The sequence below is a fragment of the Lynx rufus genome, unplaced genomic scaffold, assembly GCF_022079265.1.
Source record: "Lynx rufus isolate CCGP_SWC_20201006 ecotype Redwood Valley unplaced genomic scaffold, mLynRuf1.p SCAF_18, whole genome shotgun sequence".
Taxonomy (NCBI): Eukaryota; Metazoa; Chordata; class Mammalia; order Carnivora; family Felidae; genus Lynx; species Lynx rufus.
Genome location: NW_025814832.1, coordinates 38,828,713 through 38,853,718, shown reverse-complemented (window position 1 = coordinate 38,853,718; position 25,006 = coordinate 38,828,713). Strand labels below are relative to the sequence as shown.

The window sequence follows — 25,006 nt, the reverse complement described above, 5'->3', positions numbered from 1 at the left end:
TTTTTAATTTTTTTAACGTGTATTCATTATCGATAGACACAGGATGTGAGCAGGGGAGGGGTAGAGAGAGAGGGAGACACAGAATCTGAAGGAGGCTCCAGGCTCCGAGCTGTCAGCACAGAGCCTGACGCAGGGCTCGAACCCACAAACCGTGAGATCATGACCTGAGCTGAAGTTGGTTGCCCAACCGATAGAGCCACTCAGGCGCCCCTAATGTTTGTTTTTTAAGGACAGAGAGAGTGTCAGCAGGGGAGGAGCAGAAGAGATGAGACATAGAATCCAAAGCAGGCTCCAGACTCTGAGCTATCAGCATAGAGCCCGATGCTGGGCTCGAAGTCACAGATTGTAAGATCGTGACCTGAGCTGAAGTCAGACACTTAACTGATTAACTGACTGAGCCAACCAGGCACCCCAAAAGGTCTAAAATTATTAAAGACAGTCCCCCCTGCCCCCCCCCCAAAAAAGGAAATTCCTTATTTGAAACTAAGGGTGGAGATTGACACAGCATAAATCAGATTTAATACTCAGTAGACTGAACTATGTGCTGTATAATAACAGTTCAAACAAAACTTACAAGGTGTATATGGGGAGGGGCATAGAACCAGAAAAGTAGAGCATATTGTTAATGGTCTTTTCAACAATGTCATCATAAAAAGCAGCTTTAGGAACTTTTTTCCACATTGGCTTCAGAGTCCATTATAAACATTTTAATTTTTCCTGTTAATAGTAAACCTTAATACAAAGAAATAAGTAAAAATGGAATAACTGCTATTAAAATTTTGAGAAACAGCCCTCCAGCTATTTGTATATGTAACACATGCTTTTATATTGAGTTACATTGAACCATACCACCCACCTTGTTTCATGCTCTTATTTTACTCAGTGTGTATCAGGTACTTTTCCATAAATGTAAGTAGTAATTAAAATTTTAAAAAGTTAAAGTACATATTCCCTTTGGCTAAGCAATTGCATTTTGAAAATTGATCCTGAAGAAATAATTATAGGTATGCACAAAGGTAAGTGATAGTTTTCACAACATCATAAAACAGTAGTGGAGAGATGTATTGACATTTAAAGATTTTCATAGTGTATCTTTAGGTGAAGAAATTGGTAACTAAAACAATATAGTATGGTTTGTTTTTAAATTGTGTGTTCGTGTATGTGTGTACACATAGTACAGAAAAAATAGCAAAGATATTAAAATTATGTATCTAGGAGAGGAAATTTCAAGTAGTTTAAAATTTTGTTCCTTTTTGCTTTGTGGGTTTTCTGCTTTTCTATAAAACTTAGGTAGCTTCTGTTGTTAAAAAAGGTTTTTTGGAGCCAACACTAATAAGATAATATAGCATTTTTTTAAATACAGTATTGTTTTTAAACTGATTTGATTGATGCTCAGGAAATTTCGTTGTAATCCTTAACCATTGGCTAACTAGTACTTCAAGCAACAGATCAGTGAATCATGGTTTCTTCCTGGCTAGTGTTCTAGTGGGCATTGCTCAATTAATGTGTGGTTCATAAGTATCCTTCAGAGACAATTACATAGATAGTATCTACAAATAACTAAATTAATCTTTTTAAGTTTCGATTCTTTCATTCTTCTTGGTATCATTACTGGAGAACAATCTTTGATTTTGTTACAATAAGCATTACATTATATTGTAATTATAGGTTGTTTTAGTGTCTTTTGGGGGGTGAGGATCATCTATTTCCTGGTAGACAATAATATAAACTCCTGGGAATAAATATTAAGAGATTAAAGTCTTTTTCTGTTGGTACTTTTTGTTGGCAAACATAAGTACCTATCAGATCCCCAAAATATTTGTTACCTTGTGAGTATTTTTGGCAGCTTAAAGATGTTAAATTAGTGGTCAAATCATTTTGAAGAGGATGATATTAAATCTTGCATTCCTGTTTGGATTGTGATTCCAAAAAATGAACAACAGTTTTTTCAGTGTTTTAGAAAATATGACAGTTTGTTGAGGTTAGCATATTGCATAGCTGAAGTACAAAGTTAGAGTTTTCATCGAGAGGCAGAAGTTTAAAGATGTAGGTAGAAGTTGGAAGGGACATAAAACTCCGTGAGCTATTGATAAAAGTTGAATTTATTATTAATGTATCTTGTTCCTAACAGATAAGTCATTGACACCATGAATTGGAATAAAGGTGGTCCAGGCACCAAGAGGGGATTTGGCTTTGGAGGTTTTGCCATCAGTGCTGGAAAGAAGGAGGAACCCAAACTCCCACAACAGTCCCACAGTGCCTTTGGGGCAACCAGCTCTTCTTCCGGATTTGGAAAGTCAGCTCCACCACAGCTCCCTTCTTTCTACAAAATTGGATCTAAACGGGCCAACTTTGATGAAGAAAATGCGTAAGTGGTAATCCTGGTAATTGAGCAAAGGTTGGGCTTTGAGATACTCATTCCATCAACAGAAAGTGAGATGAAGAAACCCTTTGTTTCCCAAATAATAATAAGACCTCTTCAATTGCTTTTCCCACTGAATTGTATTGTTCCTAATAAGTTAAATTGTTGAGTTTACTCATTTGTAAGGAACCTAATGCTTATGTGCTTGCTTATATCTTTCCTTGCTCCGAAAAAGATTTGAGGCCATTGAAACCTAAATATGACTGAAGAGTTTTAAATAATTCGTGTGGTTTTTGATGACCTTTACTGAAGTCTTTTATTGACCCCATATAAGTTTTTGTCACAGGCAGTTGTCACAGCTGGTAGAGAGACACATTTGGTCTCAACTCCCAAGTCTGAAAACTGTCAGGTTGCAACATCTTATGGTGGGAGAAAAATCTATTCAGATTTTTGCCAGCAGTTCACAGGAAACATATTTAACAATTATCTTTTTAAACTTGGTAAAGTCGTTGTTAATAAAAGCTGGGGTTTAAAGGTTTGAACTCTTTAATTCCTGTAGATTATAAATTTTTTACTGACTCTGAAGAAATCTCTCACTGCTATTATTTCCAACCTGGTTGTGACATGCTTGAGATTTTTCCTTTTCTAATTAAGAACTCAAGATGGGAATTTTTCAAGTACACACCGGTGTCTTTAAAAACTGGTTTGTTGCGGGGCGCCTGGGTGGCTCAGTCGGTTAAGCGTCCGACTTCAGCCCAGGTCATGATCTCACAATCTGTGAGTTCGAGCCCCGCGTCAGGCTCTGTGCTGTCAGTTCAGAACCTGGAGCCTTCTTCGGATTCTGTGTCTCCCTCTCTCTCTGCCCCTCCCCCACTCACACTCTGTCTCAAAATATGAATAAACGTTAAAAAAAAAAAAAGTAAAAAAAACTGGTATGTGGCAGGAATACAGAAGTAGATGTTTAAGACTTAGAAAAGTCAAGGATCATTATTCTAAAGAGCATTTTACCAGTTCAAGGATACTTTTTCATTAGTTAAATGAAACCTATATAAATGAATATGCGTGTGTGTGTATAGCACATAACAGTTGTTAGAGCTTTTAAGATAATTCCTGCAAAAACCTGAAATGCTTTAAAATTTTAAACTGCAATTGTTATTTATTTAATATTTGGTTGTATTACTATTTAATTTTGAGGTTAAATGTAAACATTGTTTTTGTTGTGTTTTAGTTTATAAAGAGCTACAGAGAAGGATACTTTTCCAGACCTTGAAGTTGTTTTTCTGAATACTTAAGTATGGGGAATGATTTTAGATTAAGCATTTATTTATTTATTTATTTATTTTAAAGATTATTTATTTATTTTGAGGGAGAGAGTGCACGTATGCGTGCATGAGTAGGGGAAGGGCAGGAAAAGGGAGAATCTCAACCAGGCTCCGTGTTGTCAGCACAGAGCCCACATGGGACTTAAACTCACAAAACAGTGAGGTCATGACCTGAGCCAGAATCAGGAATCCAACACTCAACCGACTGAGCCACCCAGGTGTCCCTGAGCATATATTTTTAACTGTAAGTGTTCTGTCCTCAGAAAGTAGCCCAACATTTCTGAAGTCCCTACCTAGCCTTGTGAATATATTGCTAAAATGTTTTTGAAGGATTATATTAAAAAAAAACACTAGATTTTTAATATTTCATACAAAAGTAATTTTTTCCATAGCACAAACTCTAATATTTGATATATCTATTCAACAATGATATACTAAATTTGTACTGAAAACTCATCCCTTTTAACAGAACTAGAATGTGATTTGAATAGACGCTAGAAATGGGAGAATTTGGTGTGACTGTTTTTCCCCCCCTTTTTTTTTCTCAGTATTAGAATTTTGTATATATTAAACAATAATAATTAGGTTGTTTGCTAAAGCCTGGAGATCTCTAATTTAACATGTAGAGTTCAGATCTTTTAATAGTAACCTACATATACCATAGTAAAAATTTCTGTTGAACAAAGGATCCACCAACCCCAAAGTAAACACTCCCTTTATTAATTGTGCATTTTAATTTTCAGATATTTTGAAGATGAGGAAGAAGACTCTAGCAATGTTGATTTGCCTTATATTCCTGCTGAAAACTCACCTACCCGCCAGCAGTTCCATTCCAAGCCACCAGATTCTGACAGCGATGATGATCCCTTGGAGGCATTCATGGCTGAAGTGGAGGCAAGTATCGAGGCTGTTTTGTTAGAAGTTGCAGCAGTTAGAAAGATACCAAATTAACCTAGTTATTCAGTCATTCAGAATTTGCTTTCTGACCCTTTTTGGGGAGGATTTTGCTCTCCTACTCTATAGTTTCTTAAACATACATCCACATGCCCTGTAGCATTTTCAGAGATGATCAATGCCTAAAAATTTGAACTGTGACCCTTGAACAAGGGTAGCTCAAGATTTGTATGTGTGTAAGTTTTAATATTTCTTTGTATATTCTTAAATGGAATGAACATTATTTCATTCAGTGTCAATTTATGTAAGGCAGTTAAACTTCTAAGGAACTTACTAAAGTTATGAATTCTGTATTCTGTACTTTTTTTTTATTAAAAAAAATTTTTTTTTTAACGTTTATTTATTTTTGAGACAGAGCATGAACGGGGGAGGGTCAGAGAGAGGGAGACACAGAATCTGAAGCAGGCTTCAAGCTCTGAGCTGTCAGCACAGAGCTGGATGCGGGGCTCGAACTCACAAACCGTGAGATCATGACCTGAGCCGAAGTCGACCGCTTAACCGACTGAGCCACCCAGGCGCCCCTGTATTCTGTACTTTTAATGTTTATTTTTTAATATCAGCATCTATGACCTCCCTGTAGAAATTGAAATTTGTAACCACTTCCTTCTTAAAACTCTTCTCACGAGGCTTTAGTGATTTTGCATTTTGTCCTTTTTCTCCATTTCTCTGACTTTTGTATTTATTTACTTTTTATTATGAAAAATTTCAAACGCATGTAAGAATAATGAGCTCCCACGTACCCTTCACCCTGCTTTATCAGTAAGCAACTTTTGGCCCATCTTGTGTTATCTAGCCCTCTCTTCTAGATTATTTTAAAGTAAATCTCAGACGTACCATTTCATCCATTTGTATTTCTGCACCTCTATAACACTTAAAAAACATAACTACCATATCATACCAAGAAAAATCATTACATATCTCTCTGTTGTCTGTTACTGTTATTAAGATCCTCTTCCAGTTTCTCAGATATGATTATTGTTACAGTTCTCTATGTCGATTTGCTATTTTCACTCTTTATACATTCCTAGTGACCTCATCCACTTCTAAAACTTAACTTCTGTGTGAATAATTCATGCCTTTAGTTCCACAGTCTCTCTTTGGTTTCAGCTCTGTTTTTCTAAAACATACTGGCCATTTTTACATGGATGGTGTCCCCCTGGCATCTTTTTCTTCCTCAACCAGATCTTTGTCTTATATATTCCTCTTAATGCCAGATAATCAAACATGTTCATGACTTCATTTAATACTCAAAATAACAATAGGGATTGGCAGAAAAGAATACATAGAAATGTAATTTTTTAACTAAGAAGATTATAAATTGAACCCTATGGTAATTCAGAGCCCTTGTCCTAAATCCCATTGGTGCTTTGTGGTAGAGCTGGGACCATATTTTTTCTTGCTTAGTAGTCCTGAGAACCTAGCTCTTTCCAGTAAATCATGCTACCTTTCCCCTCCTTTGGCAAGTTCTGTTCATCTTTGTAGTATTTTTTGTGTCTGTTCCTTTCTGCTTCCACTACAGTCAGTGTGCTTTACACTTTCATTACCTCTTGCCTGATCTAAATTTTCTCCCTGTTTTAGGCTTTCTGTTCTCCCATTTATGTGGTATACAAAAACAGAGTAATTAGACTAAAGCATGTTGCTTATGGTGTTATTCCTCTTACTTAAAAACTGTCACTTCATTGCTTATGAAATAAAGTCCTTCCAGGTTTCTCAGTTACTTGTAACCTAAGTTTTAAGCCAGATCTCCTCTCTAAGAAAAGAGGGAAGAGAGAATCCAATATAGATATTTTTGTTTGGCCTAGATACTGCTTTTTAAACATGTGGGCCAGAATTTTTAAGATCAGGAGATTTTGTCTAAAAGTGCAGACTCTTGAAAAGTGGACACTGGCAGTATTAAGCCTGCATTTTGCATGGCAAAAATAGGCTTGTGCTGAGCAAATGGTTGCCTCCTTTAGATAGGGCTCACTTTTTCTGGTTCACCTTAGTTCTATCAGTCTGTTTTATCTTCCTGACTTTGAGGCTGCCACTTAGAACTGTTTATCATCACACTCGTGTTGTAGTTTTCTTACGGTGGAGAAATATTTTTCTGAGCTTAGGTCTCTTGTCAAATATCAGAAAATAAAAGACTCAGGGCCATGTGATTGATACAGGAAAAATTAGAGCTTGCTTCTTTAGAATATTCCTGCTTGTTAAAATGCAAACAAAGCATGTCTATACCTAAAGAAAAAGAAAACTTTTCTTATCCTGGTTTACTTCCTACCGATTGTCAGATTGGTACCCATTACTCAGTTTCCCATCTTTGATTTAGAATAACCCCAATTACTTGCCTCTTAAAGAATATGCACTTTATAAGTAGCTGAGCCGGAATCAGTTCCAAATCTCATATTCTTTTCTGCTGTGTCATTCTGTGTCTGAGTTCTTATAGTACTGTATTTCTGCCATAACACTTACCAGAACTATTCAGAACTTTCACGTGCTTTGCAACATGGTAACAATTTAGTAAGTATGTTAAGCTGTTCTCTCTGCAAGTAAAGGCAATAAATGGTTTGTCATGTTCCGGGTGTCTTATATGTATATGTATCTTTCTCCCCCCTCTATCTTCTTGACGTTCGGACATTTCCCAAAGGGCTGTTTCTCATTATATCTTGCAATCCCTAATGGTGAATAAGTAAAATCATTTCTTGATTTTCTCAGTTTTAATTCAGATTTAAATTTTTAGTAACGCAAGTTGGTGTAACCCTTTTTGAGTGGAAGTATCCAAGAATGTCCCAGTTTCTCCTGTTTGGCATTTCAAGTAGTTGAAGCTGTAGGAGGGTAAATCTTTTTGACATGGCATCATTCTCCTGGGTGTTTTTTGGGATAGTGTCGGAAAGGGTTTTGCTGATTTTAGGATAGAGAGACTGGATATTGTCTGATCTTGGAGAGAGTGTTGTTGCCACAATATTGCATTAATCCTTGATCTCAGGTATATTCTGTTCTGGAAAGTGTAAACTTTTCTAGTGTTTGAACTCACAATGAAGATGTATTTTTCGCAAGTGTTTCAAAAAAAAAGATTCATGTGGGCTTAAAAAAATATGTCCTGTGTTTGTGGCCCTTTCCTTATGTTACATTATGTCATTTTCACTTCAGTTACAGTCTCAAGTATAGTGTATGTCTGTCTCAGTTCCTTAAAAAGTAGATTTGTTTGTATGTAGTATTTCATTTTAGAATAACTCCTCTTTATCGGGAACATTTGATTAGATAGAACACCTGACCATGCTAGGTTATAGTTAGTGACAGTTTTTTAAATCACAGAAATCAGAAAAACTTGCTTTGTAACAAGAAACAATAGTGCAAGGATGTGTTTAACCTTGGGGAAAATTACTTAATTCTTCTGACCTTGATTTTCACATGTATAAAACAGGGAGTTAGATCAGTGATTATCACTTTGCTGTATACAAGACTTGCCTGTGAAAAATGTGAAGTACATGCATTTAACTCCATCTCCAAGGATTCTGATTTGGTAGGTTCAGAGCAGTGTTTTCCCAACCTCAGGACTTTGGCATTTGGGGTTTGCTAATTTGTTATGGGGGCCGTCCTGTGTATTGTAGGATGTTTATCAGTATCTGTGGCCTTTACCCACTAGATACTGGTAACAACCCCCCCTGTTTCCCACTCCCTCCACCCAGAAGCAACCAGAAATGTCTCCAGACATTGCCAAATGGTGAGAACAGTTTTTCCAAAGTCAGATCCAGAAATTTGCTTTTTTTTTTTTTTTTTTTACTAACTCCATTGGTAGTTTGATGTAAAAGGTCTTAAGCTATGCTTTGAGAAAGGCTAATTTGCCTGAATTTAAGGCGTTTTACAGCCACAATTCATTTTTTTAAAGAGTAACTAATCAAGGAATTTTTTTCTAATTTTTCCATGTATGCAATGCAGTCCATATATAACCAAGATTTTAGAACATTTCTCTTTGAAAAAATAATTGTTAGGCGCCTAGATGGCTCAGTTGGTTAAGAGTCTGACTTTTGATTTCAACTCAAGTCAAGCTCTCAGAGTTTGTGAGTTTAAGCCCCACATCGAGCTCTGCACTGACAGCGCAGAGCCTGCTTGGGATTCTCTCTCTCTCTTTCTCTCTCTCTCTCTCTCTCTCTCTGCCCCTCCCCTGCTTTCTGTCTTTCAAAATAAATAAATATTTTAAAAATTGTCAAAAGTGCACTTTGATTGCATCAAGATATAATTGTCAAAATGCATAGCCAAAACTGTGATGTCACTAGTTCAAATCTAAAAATTCTTTATAAAGAAATTCCCTTCGTAATGTTTTTAGTGGATATGATTCCATACAGGCTTTTGTTTCATTAGGATCAGGCGGCTAGAGACATGAAGAGGCTTGAAGAAAAGGACAAGGAAAGAAAAAACGTAAAGTAAGTTGTTTTCTTCTCCCTCACAAAGGTTACATGAAAAATGCTAAAGTATTGCAAAGCTTATTCCCCCAAAGTTTATAGAGAAACATTAAAATTCTCAAATGTCTTGACTTGAAGTTACTCCTGTATATTGAATATTATTTTTGTAGGTAATAGACATCACAGAAGTCTTGCATTTGCAATAATAAGCATTCTTTTTAGTATAATAGTATTTGGTGTTTAATTGTAAATAGTTTTTTAGTAGATACAAGAGTGAGTTACAGTAGGAATTAAGAAAGTACAATTACTAAAGTTTGGGCTCATTGTTCTGAGTTTTGTCCCATAATTAATATAAAGTAGGTTAATGTCTGTATGATTGCTTATGAGGAGTAATGGTGATTATCATAAAAAAGTGTGTTATTAACAAATGATTAACTTGGTTTACTTAAGGAGTGATATCATGCTTTAGCATCTAATCAGAACTTGAAATACTTTATTTTCTGGGAAAGAGAATTCTCCTCTTTCCCTTTCTGAATACACCCCTCTTAAGGCTTTTGCTACCAGGCACAGGTAGGCGTGGTTGGATTTCCTCCTGTGTGGCAGTCAGTGCCTCAGGCCCCCTGCAAGGTTCCTGTGCCATATGGAGGTTCGGCCCTCTCTTTGGTGCTTACCGTGTGTTGTACCCTCTTCCGGCTGCCCTGCACTGGTGATGTTGCCTGCCTTGAGAACAACAAGTGCTCTAGGTCAGGCAGAAAGTCTGATTAGAAAGACATGGTTGTGGGAACTTAGCAGCCGTACTTTCTGTAGCTCCTGACAGGCGCTGCAAGTGGCGATGGCCCCCCTTCTCCATGGGAACTGCTTAGGAGTTTTAGTACCAAAGTTACAAAAGAGTTAAGATAGTTTTTCTTTGTCCCCAAGGACTTTGGCTGAATCCAGTCACTCCAGACTTAGAAACTCTGGGGAACATTAAAATTGTGATATTCTTTTTAGTGTATGCCAAATAGAGAGGGTTATTTTTTTTTGTCTTTTTATAAAATGCAGTTTGCTTTTTAAAATGCGTTTTACAACTGTATTGTGTTTGTCGTATGGGGTCGACAAGGCTAGGATCCTTGGGTATCTATCTTCAAAAGTTTTTACTCCTTATCCTCGTTAGTAATTGATGTTTCTAGGAGTACCATATCATCCCATGCAAACTGCAGCTTCTAGAGTGAAGCCACACATGTATGATGGATGGATAGTTTACAGTGTGCTTATTGTTGCTTTGTTATTGTTAGTGTTGAGTGTTCCTGTGCTACTGTATGGAATTCAACACTAATCTGCTATAAGTATGGAGCTGGGTATGTGGAACATTTGCAGGGAAGTTTGTTTCTCCGCTTGTTTTTCCAGGGGTATTCGAGATGACATTGAAGAGGAAGATGACCAAGTGAGTTCCTATGCAGTATTTCTATCTTTTATTTTTACCCCACAAAGTCTATACTGGGGACAAGCTAGAGCTTGCCTTCACTGAAATGGCCATTCCTTGCTCCTTTTCTACATGTATGACTAGTTGGTAATAGAAAAATTCACATGGCTTTCCCCCATGTTGAAGATGGAACTTTTGATCAACTAGGACATCAAAAACAAATCATGAGCTTTATTCAGCTTGATTTTTTTTTTTCAAAATTAATGTTTATACTGCTGAATCAAGAAGTAATATGGGATCTACTGATGGCCTCTAGCAACATCTGACTTCTACCTCTTTCTAAGGGTCTGTTTGTGATTTTTGTATTTCAAGATGGAACATTAATTTAATGACTGGCCTTTAGTATTTTTCCACCAATGTCCAGTTGTGGGATGGTGAGAAGGGAAACAGAATGAGCAGTAGCCCTTTCCAGGTTTGTGACCCTTCTAATCAGTGTCAACTTCCAAACTTGGATGGTAAATCCATAGCATGTGTTCCACAGCTCTGGACAGGATAGGTAGACACCCCACCCCAGGAAGACTGTGGGACAGACAGATTTGTAAAGCTTCTTGTTAAATCATTGTGTAGTACTAACTGTCTCATTCGTTTTTTCTGATTGTCCCTATGAATACTGCTGTTGTTAAAGGAATCATTGCTAGTTAAAGTCTTGCCTTACTTGGTAGGTATTAAACTGTGCAGTCATCTGGTACACTGTGTGCACCAATTACAGGAGCAGAAATGTTCTTAGTTGTATTTGAATATGATTATGTTCTTGTGCTTTCCTGCAGGAAGCTTATTTTCGGTACATGGCAGAGAACCCAACTGCTGGTGTGGTTCAGGAGGAAGAAGAAGATAATTTGGAATATGATAGTGATGGAAATCCAATTGCACCTTCCAAGAAAATCATTGATCCTCTTCCTCCCATTGATCATTCAGAGGTATGGTGTTTCCTGCTAAATTTGATTCTCATTTCAAAAGCTGATAGTTCTCTTCAGCTTTAATACTAGGTTTTTGCAATATTTGAGTAATCCTGATTCATACTCCTTATGTCACGAAAATATGTGTTCTTTGGGATCTTCTCATGTCTGCTGTGTAGTTGAGTCTGAAAGTGACTGAGTGGTTCAGGCTTTATAGCCTATGTTGTTGTTCAGGGTTTAGCTGAATCTCTTGCTCCCGTTTGATTTTAGGCTAAGAATTTTTTAAAGCAGTTTTTTGTACTTGTTTTCCAGACCATCATCTACCTTTCAAAATGATGATGTTGAAACATCTGTGAAAAAACACAGATGTTTTTTTAATTGCCGTAAATCTTGTTTCTCAGATCTGGAGCAGATGAGAGACTGTTGCTTCAAAGTGGAACTAGGAATTTTAGTTTCCTTAAGTCAGGAAAAGAGAATGAGGATATTGGTATATCCACTTGAAAAAAATTTGTGTTTCATTCAGGTTAAATATCAGACTAGACCTTGCATGCCTTAGTGAGTCTAGGTCTAGGACAGTGGTTCTCACATTGTGGTTCAAGGACTCCTAGAAGGAACTTCTCAGGGAGTCCACAAAATCCAAAAGAATTTTCAGGGGTGCCTGGGTGGCTCACTTAAGCATCTGACTCTTGTATCAGCTCAGGTCGTGATCTGTCAGTAGTGAGATCAAGCCCCACGTCGGGCTCCTCAAGCTGAGCATGGAGCCTGCTTGTGATTCTCTCTCCCTCTCTCTGTGCCTCTCCCCTGCTTGTTCTCTCTCTCTCAAAATAAACAAACATTGTAAAAAAAAAAAAAAAAAAGTGACCACTGATCAAGTCTTAGTATACTATCAAAGAAGAGTAAAAATCCACAATAATTTGAAAAGACTATTAAATACTCTCTTCCCTTTCCAATTACATGTTTGTGGGGCCAGATTTTCTTCATAGGTTTCAATCAAAGCAATATGTTGCAACAATGTAAATATAGTAGGAACCAATTTCTTTTAAGTAAAAGACTTGTAAAAAGATTTGTAAAAAAGGGGCACCTTGCTGGCTTGGTCGGTAGAGCATCCAACTCTTGATCTTGGGGTTGTGAGTTTGAGCGCCACAGTGGGTGAAGAGATTAAGATCACTTAAGTAAAAGTTTAAAAAAGATTTGTAAAAATGTAAAACAAGGTTATGACTTTTTAAAAATTAAAGCTTTTATGTTAGAGTATAACGAGTATATTATTTTTAAATGAGTAAATCTTAAAGACATTTCTCAGTTTTAGTTTTAATATGGTAAATGTCAATGCATGAAACCCACACAAGCAAAAGTTCGTGTTTTTTAGGGCATCTGAGACAAAAAAGTTTGAAAACGACTGGTCTAGACTATGGATTATATTCAGTTTTTGAAATGTTTCCTTTTGCACAGATGCTACCAAATAATGCCTTGGTATTTTACATGTGGCAGATGAAACTAAGTATGTGAGACTGATGTGAGAGGAAGCATCTATGACAAAGGATGACGGCCTAATAAGGAAAACCACATAAGTACTTGAAATAATCATCTCATAAAATATTTGAGATCCTTGGTGAAGCTCTCAAATCTCATCATCATGCTAGGGTGGCCCACAGTTGTTCACATGTAGTGTGGGCAGTCTGCCCAGAGAGACCAGCAGTAAGGAAAAGGATAACCCTTCTGCCTATAAGTAGCTTTGTTCACATTCACATTAAGTATTTATTTATACAAGTAAATACTTTATGACTCTATTTCATACCCATATGCAAAAAATTACATATTTCTATTTAAAATTTGTGAACAAGAATTCTTGCCCTTATGGAGCTTCCATTCTGATAAAGAGAACTGAAGAACATCCTGTTACAGCTTAGTGCAACAGTGTGGGGAGCATTCCAAAAGGTTCTATTAGTAGTGCTAAAGGGGAACCTTTAAAACAATGCTTACTTTTTTTGTTGATCATACCATAGATATATAATTAAACTTTAGGTTGCATCCACAATTAATGTCATTTTATTGTAGATCTCTTATGTGGTTAAAGAGAATCAGCCAAATGTGTAAGTGGTGATATGCCTTTTTTTTTTTTTTTAATGTTTATTATTTATGAGAGAGAGCAACAGAGTGTGAGCGGGGAGGGTCAGAAAGAGAGAGGGTGACACAGAATCCGAAGCAGGCTCCAGGCTCCGAGCTGTCAGCACAGAGCCTGACACGGGGCTTGAACCCACTAACTGTGAGATCATGACCTGAGCCGAAGTCAGGTGCTTAACTGACTGAGCCACCCAGGCACCCCTGATATGCCTCTTTTTATAGTCCTGGTACAATAAGTTATGAAAAGAGTGTCAGGAATAACTTCTTCCCTCTTTAGAATAAGAAATACTTAGCCATACAGTTTTTAAAAGTTACATAAAGCGTTTCAGGTTTTAAAAAGAGTAGAACTCCCTCTAAAGGCAGAGCTCTCCTCAGAGGAAATATTAGAAATGTTTCTAAATGCTAGAGCTATGAGGGGCACCTGGGTGGTTCAGTTGGTTAAGCATCCGACTTTGGCTCAGGTCATGATCTCCCAGCTTGTGAGTTCGAGGCCTGCCTTGGGCTCTGTGCTAACAGCTTGGAGCCTGGGGCTCACTTCTGATTCTGTCTCCCTATCTCTCTGCTCCTCCCCTGTTCTCTCTCTCTCTCAAAAATAAATAAACATTAAAAAAAAGTTTTTTAAAAATGCCAGAGCTGTGTGAACAGCTTATTCCAAAACATGTATTTAAATGTTATAAGGTGGAATGTCTTTAAAATACTTGTCTTCTGAGGCCTTTGGCATTGTAGATTCCTTAGTCTGCATCACGGTTGTTCAGATCTGAGGTATCCTTTAAGAGTGTCTTTAGGAAGTAGGTTGGTGGGGCACCTGGGTGGCTCAGTCAGTTAAGCGGCCAACTTCGGCTCAGGTCATGATCTCGCGGTCCGCGGTCCCACGTTGGGCTCTGTGCTGACAGCTCAGAGCCTGGAGCCTGTTTCAGATTCTGTGTCTCCCTCTCTCTGACCCTCCCCCATTCATGCTCTGTCTCTCTCTCTCTCTCTCTCAAAATTAAATAAATGCTAAAAAAAAAAAAAAATAAAAAATAAAAAAAAAGTAGGTTGGTGTTTATATAGAAAATGAATACAGGAAAAGATACTGCCTGTACATTTGGGATGTGTGTCATGAATAAGTGAATTCTTTTGTCCTCACTAGCTGGTTAAGGCTTTACTTGTGTAATATGTGTAAAAGGTTATTTTGCATTAAAATCAAACTTACAGGATTGACTCTTGAATTCTAGACTAACTTTGAATAATTGGACCTGCAGATTGACTATCCACCATTTGAAAAAAATTTTTACAATGAGCATGAAGAGATAACCAACCTCACCCCTCAGCAGCTAATAGATCTCCGTCATAAGCTCAATCTTCGGGTAAGTCAGCCATGGTGCTAAATATTCTTATATTAATTAGTTGACAGGTACTATTATTGCTTATCCAAACTAAAATAACCTTCTTTTCTAATGGTCCTTGGACTATCTTTGATAGCAAGGCTCCTGTGTCTTGATTTTATTGTTTTAGTCTTCCACCTATTTTGGGATAGAATTGTTATATCTTTAATGCAACACACATGAATATGTATTCAATTTTGTATGCGGTATTGAAATAATAAGTCATTGTGACCTTAAAATCAGTAAGTCATTCTGCAACGAGTACAGTGTGCTAGGAACTGTGTTGGGTGGGCTAGAAATGAAGAATATAAGTCCCAACTTCAGGAAAAGGAGACAAGATTCATAGATGCAAACAATATGTGGAATCCTAGGATATTTTTAAATTAAGGTATACTCAAATTAATATGTAGCATATGTTTAAAATAATTAGAAGAAGAAATTAACACCTTAGAATATGCACTCATTTCAGAATAATAGTTTTAAATTGCCAAAAAGCTTTGGGTTGCACATTGACCACATTGTTTAGGCACTGCTGGATGTTAGTTAAGTGAAACACACAGATGGTACAGTAATATCTACTCTAGTGCAGACAGCTTTCTGGCCTGTATCTGCCTTACCAGTTTCTATGTGACATTTGAACTTCTGTTTTCCCAGAGAGGATGCATGCATATGCACGTATTGTCTATTTTCCAAGGCTAACCGCCCCCCACTCCTCCCCCTCAAAAAAGCCCTTTAAGTGAAATACTGATTAGATATATCAGTATGAGAAGCATTGCAAGGCCACTACTGTTAGAGTCAAAAAGGAGGCTATAAACCCCATTCTTCACCTGAGTAGTTTGAACAATGTTTTACTGTGGCTGTGGACCATCATTAAGTGGGATACTTAATTCTTCAGGCAGAACTAAAACTGGAAACAATAGATTGTATCCAGTGGGTATAGACATGTCTTATTTGGAGCTCATTTGCCCTTTTTATTTGAAGAGTAAATTTTAATTTTTTTCTACCATCTGGTTAATAGTTACTGCAAAATGGCAAAAAATACTCATGTCTTTTTCCAATCATTGAGCAATATTTTTTATTTCTTAAAAGGAAATCTTGATTTAAGAGCTTTCTAGGCTCTTAATCATTTTTAAATTTTTTTCAAATCTTTCCCAGTTTATCTGTTTTGTTTTTTTCCTTCCAAGATTTTATGTAGATTCAAGTTAGTTAACCTGTAGTGTAATATTGGTTTCAGGAGTACAATTTAGTGATTCATCACTTACATATCACACCCACTGCTCATCCCAACAAGTGCCCGCCTTAATGCACATCACCCATTTAGCCCATCCTCCCTGTCCCCCACCTCTTCTCCAGCAATCCTCAGTTTGTTCTCCATAGTGAAGAATCTCTTATGGTTTGTCTCCCTTCTCTGTTTATCTTACTCTTCCTTCCCTCCCCCTATTTTCATCTGTTTTGTTTCTTAAATTCCACCTGTGAGTGAAATCATAATGGTATTTGTCTTTCTCTGACTTATTTTGTGTAGCATAATACGCTTTAGCTCCATCCATGTCATTGCAAATGGGGCACTTAATCATTTTAAATCATATGACAATTATCTCAGGAATATTTAACATGGAGTTTTTTATGTGAGGTTTTAGATCCGTTATTATTTGAGTTCTACCTTTTCAAACAGTGTATGTGTTTGGCCACAGACTTGTATTTTCCCTTTTTTATACTCAAGCTAAGTATAAGATACAGGTAAACACCATTGAACTTCCGATGCTGCTTATTTTGAAGTATGAGTCATTCCTGGGAGTTGTCTTTATCTCTAGGTCTCTGGTGCTGCACCTCCTAGACCAGGAAGTAGTTTTGCTCATTTTGGGTTTGATGAACAACTTATGCACCAGATTCGGAAATCTGAGTACACACAGCCCACTCCAATACAGTGCCAGGTAAGTAAAACATAATGAAAGAAAAACAAGGTAGAATCATATCCAGTGACCATACTTATTCTACAAACAATGCAAAACAGTAAAACAGCATTTGGTCCAGAATTATATTGACGTGGAAAGAAGCGGTCTAAATATTTCCTCTTTGGCTTAGTCCTTTTGCTTTAATTAAGGTGGGGGGGGGGAGAACATACATGAAATCCAAGAATATTTTTGAAATCTTTAAAAATTAAAGAGCAGAAGTGAATTATTTACCATTCTAAGATGTTGTTAATAGGGCTGGGAAATATTCTTTTGTATCTGATAAATGTCTTAAAGATACAACCTGAAGAAAACAATTCATTAGGCCTAAATGTAACAAAAAAGATTTGTGTGTAGACAAATATAGCACGTCAGTGACTAGGAATCCTTTGTCTCTGATATGAAAATTCTCACTTCTGTAACTGGAAGTAATAACTTGTTTTCCATTTATATGTTGGATTTATTCATTCCTATACAGAATATGAGAATTTTCTGGATGAGTGAGATAGTCTACCTTCTCATGGGGAAATTTTATTTTTTAATTTTAGCAATCCACTTACACTATGAATTGCTATTTTTCATTTCTGTATCTCAGGCTAAATATAGTCATTCATATTTTGTAAATGGTGGCTGATCCACATGAAGAGAATGATAATATTATTTCCTATAAATCAGGAATTTTATGGAAATGCTAGGTATTTCTTGTTAATTTATAGACAGCGTGCATAACCCATCAGGTTATTTCTTGTTCCTTTGGAAATGAATGTCATTGATTTCCCCAAGATTTCCTTCAGTACATCTTTAAAATTTTAAAGTTTAGGGTAGATATATTTTATTTTTTCTCTAGGGCGTGCCTGTGGCGTTAAGTGGTAGAGACATGATTGGTATTGCCAAAACAGGCAGTGGAAAAACGGCCGCCTTTATCTGGCCGATGTTGATTCATATAATGGACCAGAAGGAACTGGAACCAGGTGATGGACCGATTGCAGTGATCGTGTGTCCTACTAGGGAGCTTTGCCAGCAGGTATGTACTTGGTGTAGAATGCTCCCTTTCGTATGTGAACTAATGTGGGACTAGCCAGTCAGTTGGATAGGATTAACTGGGAAACTTTTTTCATTTTTTAATTATTTATTTATTTCAAAAATATGTCTATTTTAGAGAGAGGGAGTGAGCGAGGGGGTGGGGCACAGAGGATCTGCTATTAGCACATAGCCTGACATGGGGCTTGAACTCACAAACCATGAGATCATGACCTGAGCCAAAGTCAGACACTTAACCGACTGAGCCACCCAGGTGCCCCGGGAAACTTTTTTCAAAAATATGGTGAAATGAACATAACATTTTATAATTTTGATCATTTTTTAAGTGTATGGTTCAGTGGCATTAAGTACATTCATGTTGTTGTGCTACCAGGAAACTTTTGGAAAATACTGTTATGTATTTTCTACATAATGAAGTACATACTTTTTCCTAAAAAAAAACTGTTTTAAGAGAAAAAATACATGGGAATTGTTTGTGTTTTCCTCCTGGGTTAATTCATTTTGTTTGGGTAGAATGGATTATAATTATAATGGCAAAAAGTTAAAAAAATGAATAATCTAGATTGTAGACAGTCTGTTGGGATGTGCGTGATAATGGTTTGTTTACTTTCAGAACTCACTTTTGCGTAGTAACAGGTACTTGTCAGTGTCATGGTTTGTTCATGTCATTGTGTCCACAACTTTGCAGATCCATGCAGAATGTAAGCGGTTTGGGAAAGCGTATAATCTTCGATCAGTGGCCGTGTATGGAGGAGGGAGCATGTGGGAGCAAGCCAAGGCTCTTCAGGAAGGGGCAGAGATTGTTGTGTGTACCCCAGTAAGTATGTCTTAGGTTTAAATGGCTCCTCGGCCACTTACGGAATGGTATGGAAAAAGGATTGGTTATTGAATGGCATGCCCCCTAAAATGTGATATAGCAGGGTGAAGAATACTCACCCTGTGACTTTGGTTTAATTTTGATTGGTTGACTAGATTAGCAGTCTATTAAGATTAATAGGTGCAAATTCTCCTTTGTTTTAAATCGGTTTTTGTGTTGTTTTTTTTTAATGCTCTCTTGGAAAATGGGTCTGTGGTTACTGAGAGCATCAAGAATCAGAAAGATATTTGGAATATAGTCAGAATTGCCTAGAAGAGTATAGTCTAAACATTAAACCCCATCAATAAGGTTTTAAATTAGGTCATTTTAAAATACCTCACAAAATAGTTCTGGCCATTTTGTCACAATTAGGTTTAATTAGGTTTTTAATTTTTCTGTTCTTTTGTGCTCTGTAGTGCATGAAGTCCAAGGCTGTCAGACCCAGTGTCTTACAGTCTACAACTGGATTATTAGCACTTTTGCCAGGAACACAATTATAGAAAGTTCTTGTAAATGCCTTTAATTATACTCACTATGCATTTTGTGAATCTTGTAGGGTCGACTGATTGATCATGTGAAGAAGAAAGCTACCAATCTTCAAAGGGTCTCTTACCTTGTGTTTGATGAAGCAGATCGCATGTTTGACATGGGATTTGGTATGCCTTTAATACCAGTTTCTTCTGTTCCCATCCTCATGATACTCGCTTTTTCCTTGTCTTTCTAGACTTAACTTTTTTTCTTTCTGTATGAGAGAAGCTAAAAATACTCTTGTACAGGATTAGATCGTGAGCTATTTTTAGGAGTTCTCTCAGGAAGTATACATTAGTCTTGGCTGGGTTACAGATATTTGGAAGTGCCTTTGTATATAGGAGGAATATTTTCTCTATATTTTTATTCCTATGCCTTTAATCATAGAGGTCAAGTTCTGTGTTCTTAGGTAGGTGGATGTCGTATCATTGAAGGCCCTTTGCTTTCCTGTCCTCCCTGACTAAGCCAGATGTGTGAAATTCTGAATAACCCATCTTTACTGATTGGAACACTGCTGGGCCCAGCCCAGCTGGGAGGAGGGAAAGTGTTTCTGGGTTTCATACTAAATGATAGGTCTAGGAGTTTCAAATTTTCCTTAATAGTTATAACTTCTCACAGGAAGATTTTTACTAAAATGACTTTTTCCCAAGCATCCCAAACTATAGTACAGACTTCTAATGTTATTTTATTCTGCTTCCAGAGTACCAGGTGCGATCCATAGCAAGTCATGTCCGTCCTGACAGACAGAGTATGTATGAAGCAGTTTTATTAAGTCACATTTATATTCAGAATAAACAATTAAGTATTTTATAAGCACTCACAGTATGGCAGCAAAAATGATCACGTGTGTCCTGGTGAGAACCATAGAGGAGGATATAAAAATAGTCTGTCTGAACTTGACAGGACTTTAGAGATCATCAGATGTAACTCACTTGTTTTTGCGGAGGATAACCCCAGGCTGAGGATTAAGTGACTTGTCCCAAGTTACACGATGTTATCAGCATGTAGAGGCAAAGCACAGTGCAGATCTGCTGATTTGAAGTCAGGAGCCTCTTTGAACCATGCAGACAGTCCCTGTCTTACCTGAAAATGTATCAAAATAGAAAAAGGAAAATGTTTTTTCCTTAGTAAATCAGTTTTGAAACTAAGTTTAAAGTTCAGGTGGGTTTATTTTATAAGCTGAATAATTCTGAATGTTAGTAGGAGGCTTAGTGGATATTCAAAAAAGAAGTCATACTGTTTATGTAACAGAATTTACTCTACCTTTTAGCCCTCTTATTCAGTGCAACTTTTCGGAAAAAGATTGAAAAACTGGCCAGAGACATCCTGATCGACCCTATTCGTGTGGTGCAGGGAGACATTGGCGAGGTAACCCTAATAAGCAGGGCCAGATGGGACCCCAGTGGGTTATTTCTCAAATTATGAAGAAAATAGAATTAATTTCTCCCTGTTGAGAGGAAAATTATGTTATTATGTATTTACAAATGAGGCAACACGATTCAGATTTGTTTTAAAAAACACAAGGTAGGAGGATAGAGGAGACAACTAAATTGTCAAAATAGGGATAATTATTGAAGCTGGGTGATGGGTACATGGGAGGTGATTACGTTCATTTTGGGTTTTTTTTTTTTTTTTTATGTTTAAAATTTTCCATAATAAAAGTTAAAAACTTTTAGGGGGAAAAAAAAGGCTTTGCCTGGAAGACTACTAGTCAGTTAGGATGGAACTGACATTTTGAATGCTTATAGGAGTAGCAGGCTAACTGCACAGCATGGAGTGGGTGAGACTTGAAAGCCCTGGTGAAAACGAGCTCGTGGCATTTTTCTTACCTGTGCATACGTCCTGTGTGGGAGATCTCTGAATTGTGATTTGGAATTAAAGTTGCCTAGAGAATTCCTTAAGTTGTTTGAATTCCTTAAGTTCTGTACAGTTAGTGTTTTGACACTGCCCACTTTTTTTCTTTTAAAGATTTTTTTTAACGTTTATTCATTCTTGAGAGACAGAGTGCAAGTTGGGGGAGGGGGGGCAGGGAGGAGCAGAGAGGGAGACACAGGATCTGAAGCAGGCTCCGGGCTCTGAGCTGTCAGCACAGGGCCCGACGCGGGGCTGGAACTCACGAGCTGTGAGATCATGATCTGAGCCGAAGTCGGACGCTTAACCAACTGAGCCACCCAGGCGCCCCGGAAGTTTTATTTTTAAGGTTAACATTTCCATCAGCATTGCCAAAACAATATATTGCGTTTTGATTCTTTTTTTTAATTTAATTTTTTAAAATTTACATCTAAAATTAGGGGCTCGAACTCACTGACCATGAAATCATGACCTGCGCTAAAGTCAGACACTTAACCAATTGAGCCACCCAGGCACCCCTGTCTGCATTTTGTTTTTTAGTGCCTTCTATGTGCATGTATGAATTGTACTAGGAGCAGTGAGTGGGAAGGACAGAAAAGGAGCTTAATTGATTAGGGATAATCTGAACAGGCCTATAAAGAGGTCTTGCGAAGTACTTGGGCTTACGACTTAGGTGTATGTACAAATCAAGGGAGATGGAGAGCACAGCAATTTGAGAAGGAATGCAGGTTTTGAGCTGTACTTGACTTGCTGAAGGAAGGCCCAAGGAGAAGAGGGACTGTTCAGGGTTCTTGTAGATGCAGGTGGAACGTGTGCCGTCTGGTCCTTGCTCAGGTGCCCCTTGGTGCAGACGTCACAGTCATCTGTTTCCTCTTTTTCAGGCAAATGAAGATGTGACACAGATTGTGGAGATTCTTCACTCTGGGCCTAGTAAATGGAACTGGCTTACCCGTCGTCTGGTGGAATTTACCTCTTCAGGAAGTGTCCTCCTGTTTGTTACTAAAAAAGCCAATGCTGAAGAGTTAGCCAATAACCTTAAGCAGGAGGGTCATAATCTTGGGCTGCTTCATGGGGACATGGATCAGAGTGAAAGAAACAAAGTCATTTCAGACTTTAAGAAAAAGGACATCCCAGTCCTGGTGGCCACAGATGTTGCAGGTAGAGTATGACTTCCCCCAGTGACGTTACATTTCTGTGTTCTGAACAGGCCGAGAGATGGCATTCTGCTGGCCTGGCTGGCCACACCAAATGGAACAAGCGGTTCAGAGTTATAGTGATCACAATCTGGAGCTTTGGGTACCACTTTTCACTTAATGTTTCTCTTTGAAAAAAAGAATCCCTGCAGTGGGAAGACACTCAGCGGGAAAAAAAAAATGTTGAGTCAGTTAATCATAGGCGAGGCCTTTGTTGTATGTCCGAATGTAGCAGCTGTCTTATGTTAATTGGGCATACTTCACTCAAGATCAAAAAGGTTTTTAAGTATGGTTCTTGGCTTGCATTGTGTTCTCGGTTTTTTGTTTTTTATTTTTGTTTTCCAATTTTCTTTTTAATGCTTGTTTGTTTATGAGAAAGAGAGACAGCATAAGCAGGGGAGAGGCAGAGAGAGAGGGAGACACAGAATCTGAGGCAGGCTCCAAGCTGTCAGCACAGAGCCCGACATGGGGCTCAAACCCGTGAACTGTGAGATCATGACCTGAGCCGAAGTTGGACACTCAACCGACTGAGCCACCCAGGTGCCCCGTGTTTTCAGTTTAATAGTTGCCCCTAAAAACTCGTGTTTTCTCCCCAAAAGGAGATAATTTCTCAGCTTCAAGGCAATTTGATGCTGGCTTTAGTTATTTTATATGTTCTTGGTGCAAGAGAGAGGCCATGGCAGAAGGCATCTGTCTCAGGCTAGATGGCCTGGCATCATTGAATCGACAATGGTGGGATTTGCTCTTGAAGGGTAACTTTAGTTAAATGCTTGTGTATTAGCTCACCAAACCATACACTTTGCCTAGAGTAGAGGAATGTGGTTTCTTAAAGAGCCAGCATTTTGGATTACGTTGTTTTTTCTGACTCATGCTGAAAAATAAAAGAATTTGGTTGTTTTTATTTCAGCCCGTGGTCTGGATATTCCTTCAATTAAGACCGTCATTAACTATGATGTGGCACGAGACATTGATACTCACACTCACAGGATTGGCCGCACAGGACGAGCGGGTGAGAAGGGCGTGGCATATACCTTGCTGACCCCCAAGGACAGCAATTTTGCTGGTGACCTTGTCCGGAACTTGGAAGGAGCCAATCAACATGTTTCCAAGGAACTCCTAGATCTAGCAATGCAGGTGAGGGGCTGGGCACACTTCACATTGCCCCAGGTTATAAAACTAAGTGAAAAAAATTCAACAAGCTTGAGAAGATAACATAGAAACAGGACAGGAAAGTTGGGGCCATGGGTGGGGACAGTGCTTATGACAGATCGGTATTATAGGACATTAAAATTCATCTGGTCCATCTGCTTATCCTCTCCTTTCAGCAACATCTGTTTGAAAAGCTATTCCTTTTTGTGCAAAAATCTGTCCCTCTGAAATTTCTGCCTGCTTGCCTCATAGCATACTTGTAAGTTTAATCTCAAAGATGGCTACTATTTCCCTTACCACTCTTTCTCCCAGTCTTCTCCTTGGGGGGCTAAAAATGTGTGATGTCTTAAGAAAACGATATATTTAACTATTTTACGTAGACTTAGGTCTCAGACCTTTGACAACCTTGATTACCGATCCAAAGCTGGGCGTTCTACTGAATTAAGTCTTGAGTCATCTTTTAATTTTTTTTTTTTTTTAATGTTTATTTATTTTTGAGAGAGACAGAATGCGAGTGGGTTAGGGGCAGAGAAAGAGGGAGACCAGACTCGGAAGCAGGCTCCAGGCTCTGAGCTGTCAGCACAGAGCCCGACGCAGGGCTCGAACTCACGAGCTGTGAAGTCATGACCTGAGCCAAAGTCAGACGCTCAACCAACTGAGCCACCCAGGCGCCCCTAAATCTCGAGTCATCTGAACACGTCATCCCCATATTACAAATGGATTCAGTATAAACATTCTGATAGTAAAGACTTTGTGTTTTTTAGATTTACAAGCCAGCTCACAGAATAGCTTATCCATAATGTACTCACAGTGTGGTACTGCTGTCCATGCTCGGGGTTCTGGGAGTAAAGGACCTGCATTGCAGGAAGGAATAGGATACGGTTTCCTTCTCTTTCCTGGGTACAGAGAGCCAGTCGTAAACTACATTTTCAAACAGGATATATCTTGTCTTTGGCTTTTTCCTGCATCCCTTTTTGTGCCTCATGTTTCCTGTGCTCTCAGACTGTGTGATCAGCTTCCCTGGTCAGTGCCTTTCTGAAGCCAGCCCTACCTCTTAAGTACTTCATTTAGATTGTAACATGTGATTGTCAGATAAAGGACTAACCTCTCCCAGTCATGTTGGCATTCTGAAGAGAATGTGAATAAATCTGATGAGTAGTGTTCTGCTAGTGATAAGTTCAAGGAACACTTTGGGCTATGGGTAAATAAAACTTTCAGTTATGGGGCTACCAGTCCTGGACGTCTGCCCCTAGAGCCAATTCTGATGAGCCTCACTTTACATAGCCTTTTTCCTTTACTTCTGAACCCACCAGTTCTTAAAAGCTCCATTATTTGTATAGTCCAGTGGTATGTATAGATTGAGATATAGAAAATCAGTTCATTTTCCTCTAGGAAATTAGAAGAGGCCAGAGTAAGTGTTTCATATCTGAGGCTTGTGTGATCACTTCCCTTCCTGGTGCTAAGACTCCTGACAAATTTGGTGGACTAAACTGTTCCTATGAACAGTTGCCGTAAAAACGTTGGCTAAACATGAAGCAGTAAGTTCCTCCCTCCCCCTTAATTTCCTGTTTGATGT

General features: G+C 38.0%; 1 protein-coding gene across 2 annotated transcripts in view; it reads left to right on the top strand.

Annotated features, from left to right (window-relative positions):
* DDX42 (DEAD-box helicase 42) overlaps positions 1-25,006 on the top strand; it is a 38,797-nt gene that overhangs the window by 10,140 nt on the left and 3,651 nt on the right. Inside the window, exons 2-15 of one of the 2 annotated variants that reach the window (XM_047081625.1) lie at positions 2,132-2,368; positions 4,428-4,578; positions 8,980-9,041; positions 10,407-10,443; positions 11,250-11,399; positions 14,741-14,845; positions 16,675-16,794; positions 17,660-17,836; positions 18,542-18,670; positions 19,266-19,365; positions 19,938-19,985; positions 20,508-20,605; positions 21,970-22,246; positions 23,189-23,415. In XM_047081625.1, coding sequence (XP_046937581.1) covers positions 2,148-2,368; positions 4,428-4,578; positions 8,980-9,041; positions 10,407-10,443; positions 11,250-11,399; positions 14,741-14,845; positions 16,675-16,794; positions 17,660-17,836; positions 18,542-18,670; positions 19,266-19,365; positions 19,938-19,985; positions 20,508-20,605; positions 21,970-22,246; positions 23,189-23,415 — 1,902 coding nt within the window. In that variant the 5' untranslated portion in view covers positions 2,132-2,147. Of the gene's footprint in view, positions 1-2,131; positions 2,369-4,427; positions 4,579-8,979; positions 9,042-10,406; positions 10,444-11,249; positions 11,400-14,740; positions 14,846-16,674; positions 16,795-17,659; positions 17,837-18,541; positions 18,671-19,265; positions 19,366-19,937; positions 19,986-20,507; positions 20,606-21,969; positions 22,247-23,188; positions 23,416-25,006 lie in introns of those variants that run through there. The other variant, XM_047081626.1, reaches the window with a different exon arrangement.